At 38.5% G+C, this 19,810-nt stretch overlaps 1 protein-coding gene across 4 annotated transcripts in view; it reads left to right on the forward strand.

Annotated features, from left to right (window-relative positions):
- Positions 1-19,810, forward strand: part of NPAS3 (neuronal PAS domain protein 3) — an 842,887-nt gene that overhangs the window by 99,711 nt on the left and 723,366 nt on the right. For 3 of the 4 annotated variants that reach the window (XM_032798433.2, XM_032798434.2, XM_075065506.1), the window contains exon 2: positions 4,513-4,602. The exons of the other annotated variant lie outside the window; for it this stretch is intronic. In XM_032798433.2, coding sequence (XP_032654324.1) covers positions 4,513-4,602 — 90 coding nt within the window. The remainder of the gene's footprint in view (positions 1-4,512; positions 4,603-19,810) is intronic. 4 annotated transcript variants of the gene reach the window in all.

The raw sequence follows: 19,810 nt of genomic DNA on the forward strand, positions 1-19,810 counted from the left end.
CAAAACTACTCTCTGGTCCTTCCAGAAAAAGATGAAAAGAGTTATTCAAGCTCTGCTTAGTCTGTCCCTGACAGGGTGCACAGGCATGTCAACAATGCCTTGCAGTCAATGGAAAAAAGGCATGATAGATCTAAAAGAATCAACCTGTTTGGTTGATCTTTGCCCATCACCAGAAGAGTTTAGAAGATGGAGGACAATCAAAATGTCAAAGAAGAGTATTACCATGTTTTCTCATTTAAAACAAAAAGTACAATGGACATATTATTGTTCATATTCAGTTAGGTGTTCAAGATGTGGTGATAAGCATGGTATAAATGTCTGAAATACTCAAAGGTAGGTTTTAATTTTGTTACAAATGTGCAAAATTAAGAAATGAGGAGTAAAGAAATCTCATTACTGACCTTTTTTTGAATATACATGGTATCACATCTTTTCAAAATGTTTTCAGGCAAGACTGTGACATATGTATTAGGGTAGTACCATCTTTGAACATACATCTCTGATAAAAAGAGAGAATGTGGAACTTAAAACAAGGTAATCTTTGTGTGGAGTTTGATTCCCATTGCAAAACAGTGGTAAAAAAAAATCTAAATTTGCTATTATTCACATTTTAACAAGTGTGCAAGCCTCTGCCCAAGTTGAATCATGGGGAGCAGTATTAAAAACTTAGGGCCAACTTTAGAAAACAATGGAAATTGGGTGAAAATATATCTTTTAAAATCTGGACCATAGGCTCATATTTCTTTAACCCTTTAGCTGATCTTCTGGGGGCTCAGGACAAAGGCAAATGGGCAAAAAATAGAGATGTAGTTGTGTTTGTGCCATATTTTTTAAATATTTGTCCATACGGTTACAGCACATTTAATCATGTACATTAAGTCTTTCCTTGAACTTTCGACTGTCAAATTACAAAATCTTCAACTAAATCTCGGTAAATTCCCTATTGAAGCAGCTAATTATAGCTGAATGCACCAGGAGAAACCAAGGGACTAAACCTTGCCTCAGGAAAATCAAATAACCACAAAAATCTGGAAGATCAGGGACACCATCCTCCATAAGGAATTGTAACATTTTAAACTAGAATACTAAAGTATTAAATTAAACCTCAACTTTTGTCTGATTTTTTTTAAAAAAAACTAGTAATACATACAGTAAGTATTTTTTTAAAATCACTTTGGACTTAGTGTAACATAATCTGTTAATTTAAAATTCCATCTGTCCTCCAGGAAGTTGATATCTTTTCTACAGGAACTCAGTTACTCAATGGAGTTCTCCCTGCAGGACTGGTGGAATTCTAAGGGTCCAGTAACATACTGTGAAAGAGCTACAGTTCTAGAGTTACAATTCAGATTACTAAGGAGACCTGCCAGCCAGGGTGCTAAATTTGATGCCCCACAAATCAATCACTGTTTCAAGGTTTTAACAGTACCCATGCAAATAGGATATGTTAAAGGTGGAGGGTCTTTGTAGGGTTTCAGCCTTAACTCTGAGCTTCCTTGCTTTTATGAGGTTGTCAGCTATTTGCATTACTACAGCAAATTAATTTTTTTAGCTTAATATCTTACTTATCACAGAAAACCAGGGGTCCAGTTAGTTAAGGTTTCAGTTGGACATGGAATACAACTTCCTACGCTTGTCATGCATCAAACTGTTATGGCTGGCAATTGTTTAAAAAAATTCATTTTGTTATGAACTAGCCTGTTTTCAACTGGGCTGTTCAGAGATGGATTGCTTTCTGGAGTTTTTGACAGGTGTAATTGTTAAGGCGTCATCTGTTCTTGTTTGCACAAAATACATTTTAGCCAACTGTAGGACTTGCCCGCTAATCTTTCTCACATCATTCCATTCTTTGCTTGCCACTAGACAAATCCCCTGTTATTTGACCAGATGGTGGAAAATCCATTCTCATGATAAGTTGCTTCTAGTTTGCATTTAGATTACCTGCAAAAATGGAACAATTTACTACTCTGCCTCTAACCATCTCTTTCCTCCTTTTTTCCCTTAGTTCGACTTCTTGTAACTAATTATTTAAATTCTGCCCTGTGAGTTAAAATTAGTCATAGCTTACACGTTTCACATATATGTAAATGCACTTAAGTTCTACCTCCAGTTGTATGATGGGTCCATCTAGAGTTTAAGTGACATGTAGAGATGGGAGGATGGGCTGTCTGATGTGCAAACACAGCACTTTATAATAATTTCCCTACTGAAAGGGTACTTTGAACTTTTTCGTGTAAGTATGCAACCTTTTAAAAACAAAATCAGGTGAAGGAGTGCATGTAGCTTTTTTGATACAACACAGCAAGAAAAGGATACAAATATTAAGTGAAATGTGATTTTTGATTTGATTCTTAGGTGTACTGTTAGCTCTATTTCTAGTCTCTTTGGAAAACAACCTTCTATAGTAGCTGTAGTCTTGATAAAATTTCATGTTGATTTTTTTGCTGTCATGAATAAAGTGGCAAATCACTCTGTCGAAAAGCTTATATGGAAATAAGTGTTTGTTTTTAAAATCATTCAAAACTCAGCTAATGTTTGGTTGAGCTAACCACTGCAGATTGATTGGACTTAAATACTCCTCAGTGCTTTAATTTTTAATTGAGGAAAAAATACAAAAAAATCATTTTTCAAAGCCTAAAATAGAACAGGAATATGCATTACTCAGAGTAAATAGCCAAAATACAGTTTGATCTTGGGCAAAATCAATTTTTTGTGTGTGGAACCTGTGAAATCTACTATCTCTGCTGACATACTGTTTTAAAGAACGAGTTATCAAAATTAATTTTGGGAAGATTGTCTAAAAGTCAATTTTAGTGATAAAATATAGGGCCGACTATCTCAGAAAAACTGCCTGGACCCTATTCAGCAGTCTTTACTTACTGCTTACTTTGGCTCGCTACACTGGGAGATTTGACTGTGTGAGGCGTGCTGAATAAGTCCCTGTATGAGGTAGTCCTTATTTCTGACCCATTTCTGACCCACATTATCTTACTTATTAGTTTATAATTATTTAAATATAAATATGTGAAATGCCAGTTCAAGTAAATAGCATAAGTGATGGGCTTATTATAAATACATAAAATATACCTAGTTTTATTCACTATCGCATTTCATTTGTGTAGTGACTGACATCTTAAAATCTTAATAATAAGAGACAAACATACAATGAGATATGGGGAATTTTTTCAAAGCATTGTTCTGAGATACATGACTCCTGTGTGACTGAGAACCTGCTCTGGCCTGGAAAATGCGTTCCATAGGACTTGAGAAATATTTTCTTGTTTAGTTTAAGCACAGAGGACCAATTTCTGTGCTAATTTAGCTGCCGTGCAATCTCACTGAAGTCAGTAGGATTGGGGGATTTTTGTTGATTCATTATTTGGCCCAGTGTTTTCATAGCAGAAATTTTCCTTTTTTTCAGTATTTATTTTTAAATAACTGAAAAAGGAGAGAAATAACTCTAATCTTACATAATATTGGGCAAGGATGTAGAAACTCTGAAATTTAGTAAATTACAGCTAGATACTGTCTATGAAGGTTGTAGAATGATATTTTTCACAGGATACTACTGTGTTAATTAAACATTGTTTTAGTTGTATTCTTTACAATGATAAACCAAATAGTCTCATTTTCAGGTAGCTAACTACTAAATTTCATTTTTTTTTGAAAAAGGAGAAATAGTTTTTAATTTTGTGTAAGACACAAAAACATCTAAAAGTTAATTATATGTCAGAAAAGTTAACAAAAACTAATCAGTTGGATATTATTTTGAATGCAATTTGTTTATTTTTTAAAATAATGCTGAACTTTTATAGATAAATTATAATTTGTTGGTTATAAGTAAAGGGGCTTGCAATGGAATGAACGGCAAATCTTTCTGAGAATTTAAGGGCCTGATTTCACAAGGTGCTGAGCAGTTTGTGATTGCTGCCGAGTGCTTTCACCATCCCTTGATGTCAATGGACATTGAGGACATAGAGCACTATTTAAAAGGTGGTCAGCACCTTTAAGATCAGACCCTAAAATACTGCTGTATCCTTGATCCTTTGTTACTGAAGTCAATGGGAGATTTGGTGTTGACTTCAGTGGGAGTAGGCTCAGGGTTTTAATTGGCTGGGTTTTTTAGTCTTTATTCAGGCAGAACTCCCATTTGTATCCGTGGGAGGTCTGCCTGAGTAAAGATTGCAGCAGCCAGCAAAGTATGTCAATAACATAAGCAGTATTTTATTTACCCAAAATGTGTAAAGAATGCATTCAGTTTTGTATCTCTGAAATTCTTTACCTTTTCCACATTCATTGCTTTGAGAAGGGAAATATTGCTCTCATGGAGAATTGACGTTTCGTTTACTCACATTGCAAATTTCAAAAGTAGAAACTGCTGGATGTATGTGCACAATACAATTATGTAAAGAGAGCAGACAGATGTTAAAATTCAACATACTTATTGTCCTGCATTACAGTTGACTGTAGAGAATCTCTAGTCATGTATATCTGTTTTTGATACCTCTACAGAATAACTGTCCAGCATCCTCTGCCCAACCAATCAGAATGTAGGAAAATCTACAGATATGACGGAATCTACTGTGAATCTACCTACCAGAAGTATGTTGAAATCTGTGTGAGTCTTACCTCTGGCTCGTGCATTAGTGCTCGTGCTCTCCCGCTATCAGAAATTAAACATGTATTGAAACCTTATACTTCTATTTAAATGAAAAACCACTAAAATAGGAACAGAACATTGTTGTTTAATTCTTGGGAATTGTGGTCTAAAAGTTAAAAAGCAGATTAAAAAATCCTATGACTTTATTAAATCTCTTCTGTATATTGCAGTAAACAAGCACTTATACAGTACAAAATCTAGGCAAAGTATATTGCACAGGTGTTTCACATCTTAGGGATTTGAAAGGTGTGTTATGTATAAATTAGCTGTCACTTTTTTCAGTCGTGTAATGGAATGATGAGTAGTAATTTGCATAATCCTTTAAGAAGTCAAATTATACTGTCATGTAGCAGATTTAACATGCTAGCTAGGATTTCATAGCTTTGCAGCTAATTAGTGTGTACCTTACAGGACTGTTAAATTAGAGTTGCCTCTTGCTTTGTCGGTTGCCTTTGTCCATTGCTTAATGGTACCTACTTTTGTGACTAGCTACCAAATGTTACTCGTCCTTCTGATGAAACTACTGTAGAGGTCTATTAATATGGGCAAGCAAATGTAACATGATTTGACTTTTATTGCTTTTACAGTCCGCAGAGTTTCTTTTTGAATATAGTAAGAATTGTAATCTTTCATGATTAGATTCAATAATCCATTTCCAGTAAGAATTGAGAGAGATGACATTTTATAACTATATTATAGATGATTTTGTGTTAATATTTTGCAAATGCATTACACTCTTCTGATTATTTTTATTGAATTTCCTTAATGTTTAATTTTTATATTTTAACTCTATTCCTGTTTTGTGGCATATTAAATCAGTTATCTACAAGGAGATAAAGAAAATACTACAATTGGCGCAATAGAAATTAATTTCTAGAACAATTTCTAGAAACTAATTTCTAGTGCTTACATTGTAGCTAGAGATTTCTTTGGCAAGAAAGCAATATTTGTTGTATTTCTTCAGTTCATATTTCCCTCAAATTATTCTATAGCTTGTTTCAATTTAATGAATTAATTTAGTAACTGGGGAAACCGCCACAGTAGTAAAAGTTGTAGCTATTAAGTGGATGAAGAATAGAATTAAGGTTTGTAAAAGAAGAATATAAAGAAGAATGAAAGTTTGCAATATTGGAACATAAAGAGAAATCAAGATTGAGCCAAAGATTTCCAAAGTGTTAATTCACTTGTTGACCCACAATGGTAGTCTGACTTACTGTTGAATCATCTCGTCATCTTCCATTTTTCTGTTTTTAGAGTTAAATTATTTCCTTTTTTTCATGGTTTACATTGATTTATTGATCATTCTGTAGATAGATTTTAATCTGTGATAATTTCATATGCCATCCATCCAGATATGGCACTGCATATGAGGGGTAATCAATTATTTTTTGACAAGGTCCATTATTATTATAATACTAAAAATCAATAATGATAATAACTAAATAAAAAGATTTGGGGGTTCATTTAAAAGTGTCTGATGGTCCGGATTTGGTCTGTGGTCTGCCTGTTGACTACTCCTGCTATATAGTGTAGTCTGTCTCTTGGGAGAATTTGAAGAAGCATAAGCATTCTGTTTGGAAAGTTGACTTTAGATGGATGTACTGTACTTATCTTTGAGCAATAGTTTTATTTGTTATACACCAGTTCAGTAACTATAAATGCTTAATGATTTCTTTAAGCATAATATTAGATTTGCCATCAACGGTTCATGTCAGTTTGTAAAACTGACTTCATGACTCTGGAAACTGTGGCTGTGGAGCTACAACTCTTGGCACAAGGTAGAGGATAGTACTCTGGCCAGTTTTGGTGGGGGTTGCAAGCACAATGATGGCTTCATTCAAAACGCTTGTGAATACTTTGATAGGTGTAGTTTTTAATAATAGATATCGTTTGCAGTCAGTGAAGTTGCAGTAGATAGCAGTCATGACAGCAGGAAAAGTGTCTTGGGTCTGTATTAATTACAGACAAATATTGGCAAAATAGTCTCGAAATTTTAAGTTTGATGCAACAGTCAATATTATAATTAGTCTTGAAAGGATTAGATTTTTATCAGTTAATGTCGATAAGCATTGATGTAGCCATTTACACACAAACTATCAGAATATTTCCCTTGATAATATAAATTTTCAGATTAGGAAGGTAAGAAAACTGCTGCTTGAGAAATTATTAGAGTTTGATTTAAGGATATTTGTATTTTGACATGCATTGTTGATAATTTGTGTGTTAAGTGTTATAAATCTTTAATTTTTAAATCTCAGTGACTGCTGTTGTTAAATAATTATTGTTTGACCCCAGAATAATTTACCACAACTGTGAAAATATAAATAGCTAAAAATAGAAAAAATGTTTAAAATCCATAATTTTGTGCAATTGTGAAAATTTAGGTCAATAAAATCCCCAAAATGTTTAAAAGTAAAATTGATGTTATCCTTCAAAATTATCAAAAATATAATTTGAATTCTGCTAAGCCTAATTATAATTATTTAATTTAATATAGCTGATGTTGCTTATCTGAATTGTTGTAAACATTATCATGCTATTAATGGCACATAATAAGCATAGGCTTCTGGGGAAGAATGTAATATATTTCTCTCTATAGAAGTTATGTACCAGGTTTTGACTTTCCTCTAACATTGATAGAATTTTTTCTTTGGTTCTTTGGAGTTGTGATACTGTTGAGGATAGTGCATATACAACATATTTAATTACTGTGTGCTGTAATTTATATCTTTTTCATTGTTGTTATTGGAAATTCTTTCTTCAGATCCTATGGTAATGTGTTTCCACTGACATTAAAATTTAACTACAACTATGGAAAACCTTCCAGTAAAAATGACAAAAGTTTAGATTTGAATGCTATAAGCCAAATTTGAACTTTTGGTACTATGCAGGCATACATTTTATATGAGTTAGAATTTGGTTATTTATAGAGCGCTATTAAAATGTTCTGCCATAAACGTTTATAAATCTTTCCATTGTCATACTTGCTTGTTTACTTTTTTTGCTATATTTCAGTTACACTCTGATAGTGTGATTACTTTCTATGACCCTGATTCTGTGCACCTTTCGTATCACAAAGAGTTAGGCCACTTGTGCAGAACTTTCAGTGAGCAAGAGTCCACTCGCTGGCTACTTCAGAACCTATATTGGGTAGCACAGGGCTGGCTCATCCCTTATGCAGCCATCACCATTTTAGCATTCAGGAAAAAAAGTATTTTTGGAAGGACGCTGGATGTGTAAGGAGTCAAGGCCATCACTCTCTACATGCTGTTTAACCGGAATAGCTACACAATAGTCACTCTGATTTACTTCTGATGACAGCAGTACTTACTATTGTAGGTGCTACAGGCTTGTCAACAAGCAAGGTTGCTTAAAACTACAAGAGTACTAAGGGCCAATACAGAAGAGGACAGGACAGGAACCAGAGTGGTGTTTGGAGACTTACTAATGTAAATACAATTCTTCCATCTCCTAAATGTGAAAAAAAATATAATGAGGTCCTCTGCTCTGGCCATTAGGGTTGCCAACTTCCTAATCTCACAAAAATGAACTCCCCTGCCCTGCCTCTGCCCCTTCTCTGAGGCCCCGTCCCCACTCACTCCATCCTCCCTCCCTCCATTGCTCACTTTCACTGGGCTGGGGCAGGGGGTTAGGCTGCAGGAGGGGGTAAAGGCTCTGGCTGGGAAATGCTGGCTCTGTAGTAGAGCCAGAAATGAGGAATTCAGGGTTTGGGAGGGGGCTCCTTGCTAGGGCAGGGAGCTGGGGTGAAGGAGGGAGTGAAGGCTCTGGCTGGAGGTGTGGACTCTGGAGTGGAGCCAGAGATGAGAGGTTTAAGTTGCAGGAGGGGGCCTCAGGGCTGGGGCAAGGATTGGGGTGCAGGAAGGAGTGTGGGCTCTGGTGGAGCCAGGGATGAGGGATTATGGGTTCAGAAGGGGGCTCAGGGCTGGTATGTGAGGTGTACGAGGGGGTTCCGACCTGCGGCAGAGCGTTTGGGTGCAGGAGGGGGTTTGGGCTCCAGCCGGGCAGCACTTAACCTGAGGTGGCTCATCGTCAGTGGCACAACTGGGCTAAGGCAGGCTCCCTGCCTGATCTGGCTCCACACTGCAGCCAGAAGTGGCTGGCATGTCTGGCCCTCATGCGGAGGTATGGCCAGGCAGCTCTGTGCTGTTCCCAGCCAATGGGAGCTGTGGGGACGGTGTGTGGAGCTTCCATGACTGTAGGGGCCACAGGGACATACCAGTCGCTTCTTGGAAGTGTGCGGAGCCAGGGCAGGCAAGGAGCCTGCCTTAGCCCCACTACACTGCTGACTGGACTTCTAACAGTGATGCTGACCAGAGCTGCCAGGATCCATTTTCACCCAGGCGTTCTGGTCAAAAACCGGACTCCTGGCAACCCTATGTACCATGAACCTAAAAGAAATAATTTTCCATAAAGATACACAATACCGGGAGCCTTAAGTAGTCCAAGATTTATTATGAGAGTTTATTGAAAAAGGTTGTAGCCCTATTGGACAATGCATGTGATTACATTTACTAAAGTCCCAGTGCATAACACAGTGTCTATGGTTCGAGGGATTACTTGTGTAAGAGATCTGTGTATAGTGAATATGCAGAATAACCTTTTCTAACGTAAATCCAGTACTAGTGTGTGTGAACTACTGACTGTCCTTTTTACCCACACTTTTCTTTTACTGGTGTCTTGTGCCTAAAAGTAACAATTTATGACATTGTATTTAAAGATGTGTGGTGATATGTGCAAAATGATTTTGCCAAAAGGATGTTGCAGGACAGATTTCGGAGAGGAGTTGCACCATACAGAGATCATTATCAAAGTCCTTACAAATACTGCAATTAATAGTATTAAGAAAGATGTTAAATACCACAGTAACACTATTTACATAGGCAAAACTTTAAATATTTAGAATAGTGACTGTTGTATCCTGCCTATGACCCCTGTGCATATTACTCCAATTAATGTTATTGGAAGTTCCACTAGGATTAAGGGGAATACCTAATCTTAAAAGCCACTGCAAAATACCCATATTTCCCTGCTGTCTGCCAAAAGTTCATGTTTTGCAGGCATACTAAAATAAAATTAGAAAGTGATCGTGGAGTTTGTTTTCATATTCAGTGGAGGTTTGAAAGAACTAAACATGTAGTAGTTATTCAAAACTTTACAGTTTTGCCTCTGCAATTAAATATGTAGGGAACAAATATTTGATAATGGGGTATTTAGTCTAGCAGAGAAAGGTATAACATGATCCCGTGGCTGGAAGCTGAAGCTAGACAAATTCAGACTGGAAATAAGGTGTACATTTTTAACAGTGAGGGTGATTAGAACATAAGAACAGCCCTACTGGGTCAGACCAAAGGTCCATCTAGCCCAGTATCCTGTCTTCTGACAGTGGCCAGTGCCAGGTGGTTTAGAGGAAAGGAACAGAACAGGTAATCATCAAGTGATTAACCATTTGAACAATAGACCAAGGGTTGTGAATTTTCTTTCAATGGAAATGTTTTGAATCAAGTTTGGATGTTTTTTAAAATATATGCTCTAGTTCAAAAGGCATTTTGGGGGTGAATTTTATGGCCTTTATAATACAGGAGGTCAGACTAGGTATTCACAATGGTCCCTTCTGGCCTCGGAATCTATAAACTGCAATATTTGCAGTGTTCCACATAATTAGTTGAGGAAATGCTGTGGTAATATTCTTTAGTTCAGGTTCTGAAGTATGGCTACTGTAATAAGGGAAAACTAAGTGAAGAAAAGTTTAGGTTGGAAAACAGGAAACCATGCTTTGAGCTTACCAAGCCCTTTCTGAGGGATCTCTTTTGGAGGTCAGCTAGGAAGAAAAGAGTATCAGAGACGCATCCAAAGATTAATTTTTAGTTTTCCCACCAAAAAATTGTGATGGCAGGAGGATAATGCCTTCCCATGCTGCAGAGCAGACTGGTAAGAGGTTTGGGGTGAGGGAGGCAATCCTTTTATGGGTGTGGGTACAAATAGCTGCCCAATTCTGATATGACCCAGGTAACTAAAAACAACTTTTTTAAAGAGCCTTACTGACTGTAGGCCAATGTAATGGCATCTGTTCTTGCATCCACAAGTATTCTAGGATCATGGTTGGACTCGGTGTTGTTGGATTCTAGGAAAGGTCGCTCAAAGAATGTGGACATGTGTATTGTAGGAGCCAAGGAGATAATTTACATTTCTCTCATACTAAGAGTCACAGTCTTGTTACAGATGGCCTGCCTACAGCTTTCGAGGTATAACCAGACCTGTCAGTCACTAGCAGGAAAGGGTGTGGGCTTGGCCCAGTTCCTAAAGACTCAGCCAGTTTTTGTTCTATCTCCACAGCTGGTTAGTTAGTTCCAGATTCTTCCTGTTGCAAAGTAGGAAATGACAATTAAACCCAAAAGAAACCTCAGTTCACTTCCAGAATCATCCCTCTTTGTCATGTGAGAATCCCTCTTTTTTATTTGCCTAAAACTCTGGGTGCTTGTGCCCTGGCTCACCTGCATGGAGTGCTGCATGGCAGTCAAAGATAGGAAGAAGACAGGGATATAGGACTTTTGGAGGCAGCCAGCATGGGTCAGAGTATCCTCTGCTTCTCTCCACTGGATACAAAAGCCCTTGGGCAACATCAGATTGCCAAAAGAATCTCTGGTAGCCCTGCTCATCTTCACAGAGTGCTATATGGCAGAACAGCAGCATCTTATATCACTGCTCATCTTCATGGAGCACAACATGGCAGATAAATCTGTGTTTGGTACCTCTGCTCATCCTCTCAGAGTGCAGGATAGTGAATAAATCCAGAAAGAAGACCCGGCTATGGGTCTGATTCCTCGACGCTCACGTCAGAGTATACAGATGGAGGAGATTTTCCTTCTCACAGGTCCTTCACAGGAAATCCCTCCAGTTTTAGGGTTTATCTCTTCTCCTCTTTGTGTCACAGAGTGCAGTGCAGATAGCAACCTTTGATAAACTCTTCCTAACTCTCTAGGTGGGGAGCAAAAGTGCCTAACCTACCTTACAAGAGCCAGAGCATATCCAGCGCTAGGCTGCTTGGGTCCTTACTAATACAATGTCATCCTCACCCCAGTCCAAAATGGGAAACAAAAGGAGTAATGGAGAGATAATAATAGTTCCCTCCCCTCTAAGGGGAAGCACTATTAGAATGCCTCCAAAGGACAAGGAAAGAACATAAGAACAGCCATAATGGGTCAGACCAATTATCTGTCTAGCCCAGTATCCTGTCTTCCAACAGTGGCCAATGCCAGGTGTTTCCAAGGGAATGAACAGAACAAGCAATTATCAAGTGATCTATCCCCTTGCCCATTCCGAGCTTCTGGCACACAGAGGCTGGGTACACCATCCCTGCCCATTCTGACTAATAGTCATTAATGAACCTATCGTCCATGAACTTATCTAGTTCTTTTTTGAACCCTGTTACAGTCTTGGGCTTCACAACATCCTCTGGCAAAGATTTCCAGAAGCTGACTGTATCTTATGTGAAAAAATACTTGCTTTTGTTTGTTTTAAACTTGCTGCCTATTAATTTAACTTGGTGACCCCTAGTCCCTGTGTTATAAAAAGGAGTAAATAACACTTCCTTATTTACTTTTTGCATACCCATCATGATTTTATAGACCTCTATCATATCCTCCTTAATCATCTCTTTTTCAAGCTGAAAAGTCCCAGTATTATTAATCTCTCCTCATATGGAAGCTATTCCATACCCCTAATAATTTTTGTTGTCCTTTTCTGTACCTTTTCCAATTCCAGTATATATCTTTTTTGAGATGGGGCGGCCACATCTGCATGCAGTATTCAAGATGTGGATACTATGGATTTATATAGAGGCAATATGATATTTTCTGTCTTATTATCTATCCCTTTCTTAATGATTCCCAACATTCTGTTCACTTTTTTGATTGCCGCTGCACATTGAGTGGATGTTGCCAGAGAACTGCTGGGGGAGCTGATGGACAAGGGAATAGCAGAATTACCAGGTAAATTTAGGAAGTCTGTGGTCCTTGCCAGAGAATATAGGAGAAAATAGAAACCTTATGTCAGGGCCAAACACCCTCTCTGGGTTTTCAGCCAGGTTATTCAACTGGAAAGAGAACGCTTCAGGGGAGGTGGGGTTAGAGACAACTCTGTAGTGGAAACTTAAAGCAGTTTGCAGTGCTCTAGCCTAATCTGGACTAGCATTCCAAATGAGCAGCCATCTTCTCCATTATGCAGATTGCTAGTTGCTCTCCTGTTCAGACAGTCATTTTTGGAGGTCATTGAAAGGGTTTATTCAGTAGACTTACTCCAGTTCCTGAAGTATAGATTCATTTAATTCCCATCATCATCCAAACCAGGGAAGCACTGGGACAGGCATTGGGATTACTAATACCTTTTGTGGAATGAGATAATAGATCTAGGCCCTTTGCTTCATCCTGTTCCTGGTCACAAAGAAGTCTGGTGGAAACAGAGCGGTGCTTGACTTAGAATTCCTCAGTATGTTCTCAGTAGAGATCAAGTCCAAGATGGAGAAGGCCATATCCATTCAATTAATATAGGGGATTTTCTTATTCCCTGTGGATCAGAAGGATACCTTCTCCATATCCTCGTTTATAGGGTCTCACAGGAGGAACATATACTTTACCTTGGGGGAGGACAGCATTTATAGCACAGATTTTTTGGCCAGCCTTTCTTTTCATTTCATTTCTAAGTGATGGTGCAACATATAATTTTTTCCACTGCCCTGGGCTCACATGAGGCCTTTAGAGCTTCCTTTCACATCTTCAGTACAGTCTTGTGTCACACATGATGTCAGATGACTGAGGAATGAAAGACAGAATTTTTCTACTATGCAAGCTTCTGAGAGTAGCCATTACGGCTCATGGCAGCCTAGAAGGTTGCATCACCTACCCAGCGATAAGAACAGTCCTGGGGGCTTGGTCCTCAGAGAGGATGCACAATATGGATGTCTGGAGCTCAAAGTGATCCAATAAGGTGCAGTTTCCCTTTGGGACATTTTAGAACAGATTTGCTATTAATTAATATAATTTCATATGTGGAAAAAGGCTTCCATCCTTCCACAGGGAGCTGCAAATGCAGTTGTCCTGGGCAGAAAGATCCTGCTGTCTGTCCACCACCTCTACATTGAAAACAATTTTAAATGCCACACTGCAGAGTGGCTCAGCAGGAGACAGATTTGGCAAGTTGAGTGGGGGCTTCTCCTGCAGGTAAGACCCCTGACATGGACTTTGTTTCCCCAGGGTTGGCCCTGTTCGGCTTCATTTGCCTTCATTCTCAAGGTAGTCATCTATTTTCCCTGTGAGTGAGTCAAGGATCAAAGTAACAGATGCCCTGGCTCAGAACTGGACACAAGCTCGATATTCCTTGCTTTCCATTCCCTACTGAGGGCAATTCAGAGGCTCAGAAAGCAGAAAACATTAGGAGTCCCAAATGGTGCTTCACTGAGTACCATTTGAGCTGCTAATCCCAACAGTGAGACCTTCCTTGCTTCACTAATGCTGGGAGAAATCTTTTTTTTCAAGGTCCAGTTTTACATCAGGAGCCAGATAGATTAAACACAGTTGCCTGGCAATTGAGAGTCACCTGAAAAAATATAGGTTGCTATTAGGAAATTAGGTTGGATATTAGAAAAAACTTTTTCACTCAGAGGGTGGTGAAGCACTGGAATGGGTTACTTAGGGAGGTGGTGGAATCTCCTTCCTTAGAAGTTTTTAAGGTCAGGCTTGACAAAGCCCTGGCTGGGATGATTTAGTTGGGAATTGGTCCTGCTTTGAGCAGGGTTGAACTAGATGACTTCCTGAGGTCCCTTCCAACCCTGATATTCTGTGATTCTATGATATTCTGAAAGTATCATTTGTATCCTCAAGAAAAACATTCTCCTATGTGAGGTACATGAGAGCAAAAGTCCACAATGTTTCTCTAATATCAGCTTCAGTATTCCATGTTTTGGAATTCCTGTAGGAAGGCCTTGGCAGGGTCATCAGGGTCTCCATACTGAAGAGCAAGTAGCCATCAGCCATCCCTCATACAGCACGCAAGGGGAGGACCATGTCTCCTGAACATTAGATGTCTTTTCTCTTCCACTTCAGATATTGAGACCCTCTCTAATACCTGAGTCTGGTCCCTTATGCTCTCCCATTGTATGAATTTGAAGAAAATCTGCATATCTCCTCTCCATTAATTTTTCCTCTCCTAGAAGAATATTAAGCTGGAAGCAATGCAAATAAATAGTCCTCTTCATGCTATACTATCTACCCAGTGCCGTAGGGGAAGTAAGCCTACAAGTCTACCATTTCAGAATAACTGGCAACCAGATGGTCATACGTTTGCCCATATTCAGTTATCCAAGTTGTACTTCCAATGCTTGACTGATGCAGCATTTGGGAGAGTGATGCTCCAATGTGCAATCCCTCGATAACAGAGAACGGAGGCAGTATCTGTTTATACATTACACTATAATTATCTCCCTCCCTGAATGCATGCTGTTATTAAAATCCTATTGTAATAGATCAGTGGACCTTAGCATAATGGAGATTAAGAAAATGTATATTTTTCTGAATAATAAGTGTGCACAGATCTGTCTGACTCTGGGCAGATTGTTCTGTATTACAATACAGGATCCAATATGACTTACGGTTCAGTAAGAAATTTTGAAGTTTCTTTAAACTCGACAGTACCTCATTGTAATATCTACCTTAAGTTAATCTTAAAATGAATTTGGCATTGGTCAGTTGACCTACTTAGCAGTTATCCTTTGCTGTGGAAATTATCTGAAACAGGTTTAGATGGACCACACCCAGTCTGATGATTCTGTGTTAGAAAATGTTTCCTGGTATTCTGCCTAAATTGTTCTCACATTCCATTTCCACTTCATAAATGTTTCCTACAGGTTCATGTTCCTGTTTTCTAAGATGGAAAGGTCAATTCATTTGTTTGTGACTGAGCTGCTCATATGTGCTTGGCAAGGTTTCACTTTGCCCCTCCCCTTTCAATAACTACCATTCTTACAAAATCAAGAAATATTAGTACTAAAGGGAACAAAAATATCAGTTATGGACAAGATAATTGAGCAAGAAAACAAATTAACTGGCTTCACTAAAGTGTAATTTTCATTATGTGATTGAAACTAGCACCTAATATTTTTTTATAGAAGTAGTTGGCAAAATACCTGCAGTAAAATATGTACGAGAACTGTGGGAACTTGAGCACTTAAGTAAAGGTCAAATTAAGAGTAATACAGCTACCTTTTACTTTTTTAGGCGTGCTGTTGAAGGTTAGAGACCTATATATCTACCAACTGATTTAGAAGAGGTATATATGCTGTTATTTTTTGGTGCCCAAAGTTAAACTGTATTATACAAGGGAGAGAGAAGTGCTGTACCGAAATGAGCTAATGTAAGTTGGTGAAACAATGATCAAGTAAATTTACCTCGTGTAAAATGGTAAGGGCCTAAGTGTATTTTATCATGTATTTAATGGCTCATTTATATACATATGTATTATAATATAGTAATTATATATATATAAAGTATTAATAGTAATTATATGTATAAGCAGCTATATGATCAATGTAAATGTAGGCCTAGTTTAGTTTGGTTCATCACACCTTTGAAAAAGCTTTTTTGGGGAAGGAGTGCAAAACAACATTTTTGTTTTACTTGGTATCCTGTTATTCAACACTTGAATTGTCCCTTGTTTGGGTACAGGACAAGGGTGATGTTACAATGAAACATCCCAACGATGTAGCAAAATATAATCAGGATAAACAAGGAAAGTTCCCAAAATCGCTGTCAAATATTAACATTGATAGTTTTGTTATTGCTAATCAATCAATATACTTGTATAACTGAGTGTGTGATGCAAAATCTTATATTTGGTCATAGATACTGTTAATCATTACATGTAATAAATTGAATCAGAAAAGAGCGGTGTTGATAGAATGTAGGATGTCAGCACGGGTATAAAAGAGTGTATGGAGATTTAAGTATTTATCTTTGTTTGTTTGTCTGTCTGTGTATGTTCAACCAGATCATTGGCCAGATGTATCTTAACTGTTCAGTGGGGTGTGGCACTTTGTACCTATGCTGAAATAAATCAGTGCCGTGGATCTGAAATCTGGAGTTAGCAGTAGTTTTGTCTACTACAGCAAGCAGTGGTTGTCTCTTTTGGTAGGTTCGTAAGGTAACTTGTGGGCCTGGTTGGTGATCCTGAAAACATCCTCACAAGTTAAATACTTTTGTGGGTTCATATTCATAGATTTTAAGGCCAGAAGGACCATCACGATCATCTAGTCTGACCTGCATAACACAAAAAGTAATATTTCAACAAATGATTCTGGCATCAAGTCCATAACTTCTGGTTGAATAATGGCATATATTTTAGAAAGAAAATCTTGATTTAAAGAGTTCAAGTGATGGTCAATCCAACACATCACAAGGTAAGTTGCTCATATAGTTAGTTGCCCTCACTGTTAAAAATGTGCCCCTTATTTCTAGTCTGAATTTGTTTAACTTCAATGTCTATCCATTGGATGTTGTTATGTCTTTGTCTGTTAGATAAATGAGCCCTTTATTATCAGAATAGTTTTTCCCCATGTAGGTACTTGTAGACCATGGGCAAGTTACTTCTTAATCTTTTCTTTGGTAAGCTAAGTAGATTAAGCTACTTTAGCTTCTCGCTGTAAAGCGTGTTTCCCAGGCTTCAGATCATTCTTGTAGATCTTTTCTGAACCCTTTTTAGTTTGTCAGCATCCGTTTTGAAATGTGGATGCAAGAACTGGACACAGTTCCCGTAATGATCTCACCAATGCCTTATACAATGGTATTATTATTTATTATAAATATTGCTTTAGTACTGAGTCCCCAATTGTGGACTGAGATGCTGTTGTGCTGGACCTGTACAAAACAAAAAAATGGTCATGGCCCACCATAACTCCAAAGTCCTTTCCCGCGTCACTACTCCAAAATAAAATCCCCTATCTTATAAGTGTAATCTGTGTCCTTGATTTGTATGATCTTGAATTTAGATGTATTAATACGTTATTCAAATGAGGCCAGTTTACCATGAAATCTAGATTGCTCTGTAGAAGTGACCTGTCCATATCATTGTTTACCACTTCATCGGTTTTGTGTCATCTGCAAATTGTACCAGCAGGGGTTTTGTTTTCTTCCAGATCATTGATTTATCTGTCTGATCAGGTACACCAGAGGGGATAAAGAGCTCTTCTGCACAGCATGCTGGGACTAGGCATAATCCATCTTTCAGCGCTGTAGTACACAGTGGCTTGGAACAGACTAGTGATGCCTGCTTTAAAGACTTGGCTTCACAAGGTTATAGCAAGTCATGAGGAGAGGCATAGCCCAAACCTCTCCACCTCAACCCTGTGGGTTGGTTACAGTTGGGAGCAGTGTTTGCTACACCCTTTTAAATGGGTTGAGATGTCCTCCAATATCCAGAAAGTATTGTTCCCTTAAAGATTATTCTATTCAGTCATTGACTTTCTCACGTCCATTCATATGGCTTACCCTCATTGAGAGCACAATTGAGTCCTGTATATTTAGGGTTTACGTTAACACCCTCTTGTTTACTAATGTAACTCTTTTCAGCTTTGCCATGATTAAAAGTGATACAGATTTTGTTCCACACACAGTCTGACAGATATCACTAAACATATGATATAAGGAATATTCTGACTGTTTCTTTTAGATAACTGCTTTTTACAATAGCAACAGTCTTCCTCAGCTTAAAGCAAGTCTTCATTTGGAGTAATTTAAGTTTTCCCTATAAGAAAGAGATTGCTCAGATTGAGAAAATTAAGAATTAAGCAAATTCTGCATCTTTTCAAATTGGGATACAGGAAACACAAGTTCTATTTTAAATATTAACTAGGAGAAGACCGTGTTCACCAACTTAAAATTGTACAATTACACAACTTTGGAAAATTAAAGAAGAAAGCAAATATGAATCTTTTAATGAAAGTTTGGGATAGGAAGATGAACCATAATTGTATCTGTGATGAGTGTAACGAAATAGTGATAAATTCACACATTGTCAAAAAAGAATGCTGCATTAATATATAGAACTTCCCCATATCTTCTGAAAACAGGTAAACCAAAGGGAAAAATGTGGTCAACAGTGAGGGAAGACATGATGTTTTCAAAATTAATCTTTTCCAGTTTGTTGTACTACGAGAGATTGGTTAGATTAGATATCTTTTGCCATCACAGTGTCACTGAACTTTGTGAACTCAGTGTTTCAAGAAATGACAATAGGTCTGCGCCATCTCTCAGGTTTCAGATTGTGGTGCAGAGTAGTCTGAAGTGCTGTATCATGCAGCGTTTATTAGAGAGATGCTTGCCATTTACAGTAAATATGATATATTGGGGAATTAGTTCCTGTTTATAACCTCTTTTTAGCTGAATGAATTAAGGGTGAAATTCACCAGCTTCTGCACATATGTCAATGAAATGGACTTTGTGAAGCACTGGACAGTGGGTGAGTGGTTTAAAATTCATCCTCCTGTCCATAGGCTGGCTATTGCACTGCAGCACAGCCCCCACCACAGATGAATATCAGCTGCTGCCCATCAACACCTTTTGTGGAGTTTTTAGGCCACTCGATCTGCATAAACACAGCCTTCATCAGCTGGCATCCAACATTCCTCTCCATGCTGGCTTGATGGTGTGGAGCAAGGCCGTCCATATTGGGGTGCAGGGCCTGGGACGTAGGCGGTAAGTTTCTATCTGCCGGGGGGGGCTCCCCCAGCTCTGCCCAGGGCCCGCCTCCACTCTACCCCTTCCTCCAAGACCCCACCCCTGCCCTGCTTCTTCCCACCCCTGCCCTGTCTCTTCCTCCCCAGCCTCTTTCCGTCCCTGCCCAGTTCTGCCCCCTCCCCCAAGCACTCTGCCCCCTCACTCCTCTCCCCTCCAGCCCAGCGCCTCCTAATGCCATGAAACATCTGATCTGCAGCAGGCACTGGGGGGAGAGGGAGGTTCTGGTAAGGGGGCTCCTCCTCACTGTGCCTGCCTGCTGCTCGCCTCCCTATTTGCCTCCTCACCCTGCTCACTCCCCTGCCTCACCTCCCTGTCTACCTTCTTGCAATTTTATCAAAGTGCAGGGCCC

Source organism: Chelonoidis abingdonii, chromosome 4 (genome assembly GCF_003597395.2).
Source record: "Chelonoidis abingdonii isolate Lonesome George chromosome 4, CheloAbing_2.0, whole genome shotgun sequence".
In the NCBI taxonomy this organism is placed as follows: Eukaryota; Metazoa; Chordata; order Testudines; family Testudinidae; genus Chelonoidis; species Chelonoidis abingdonii.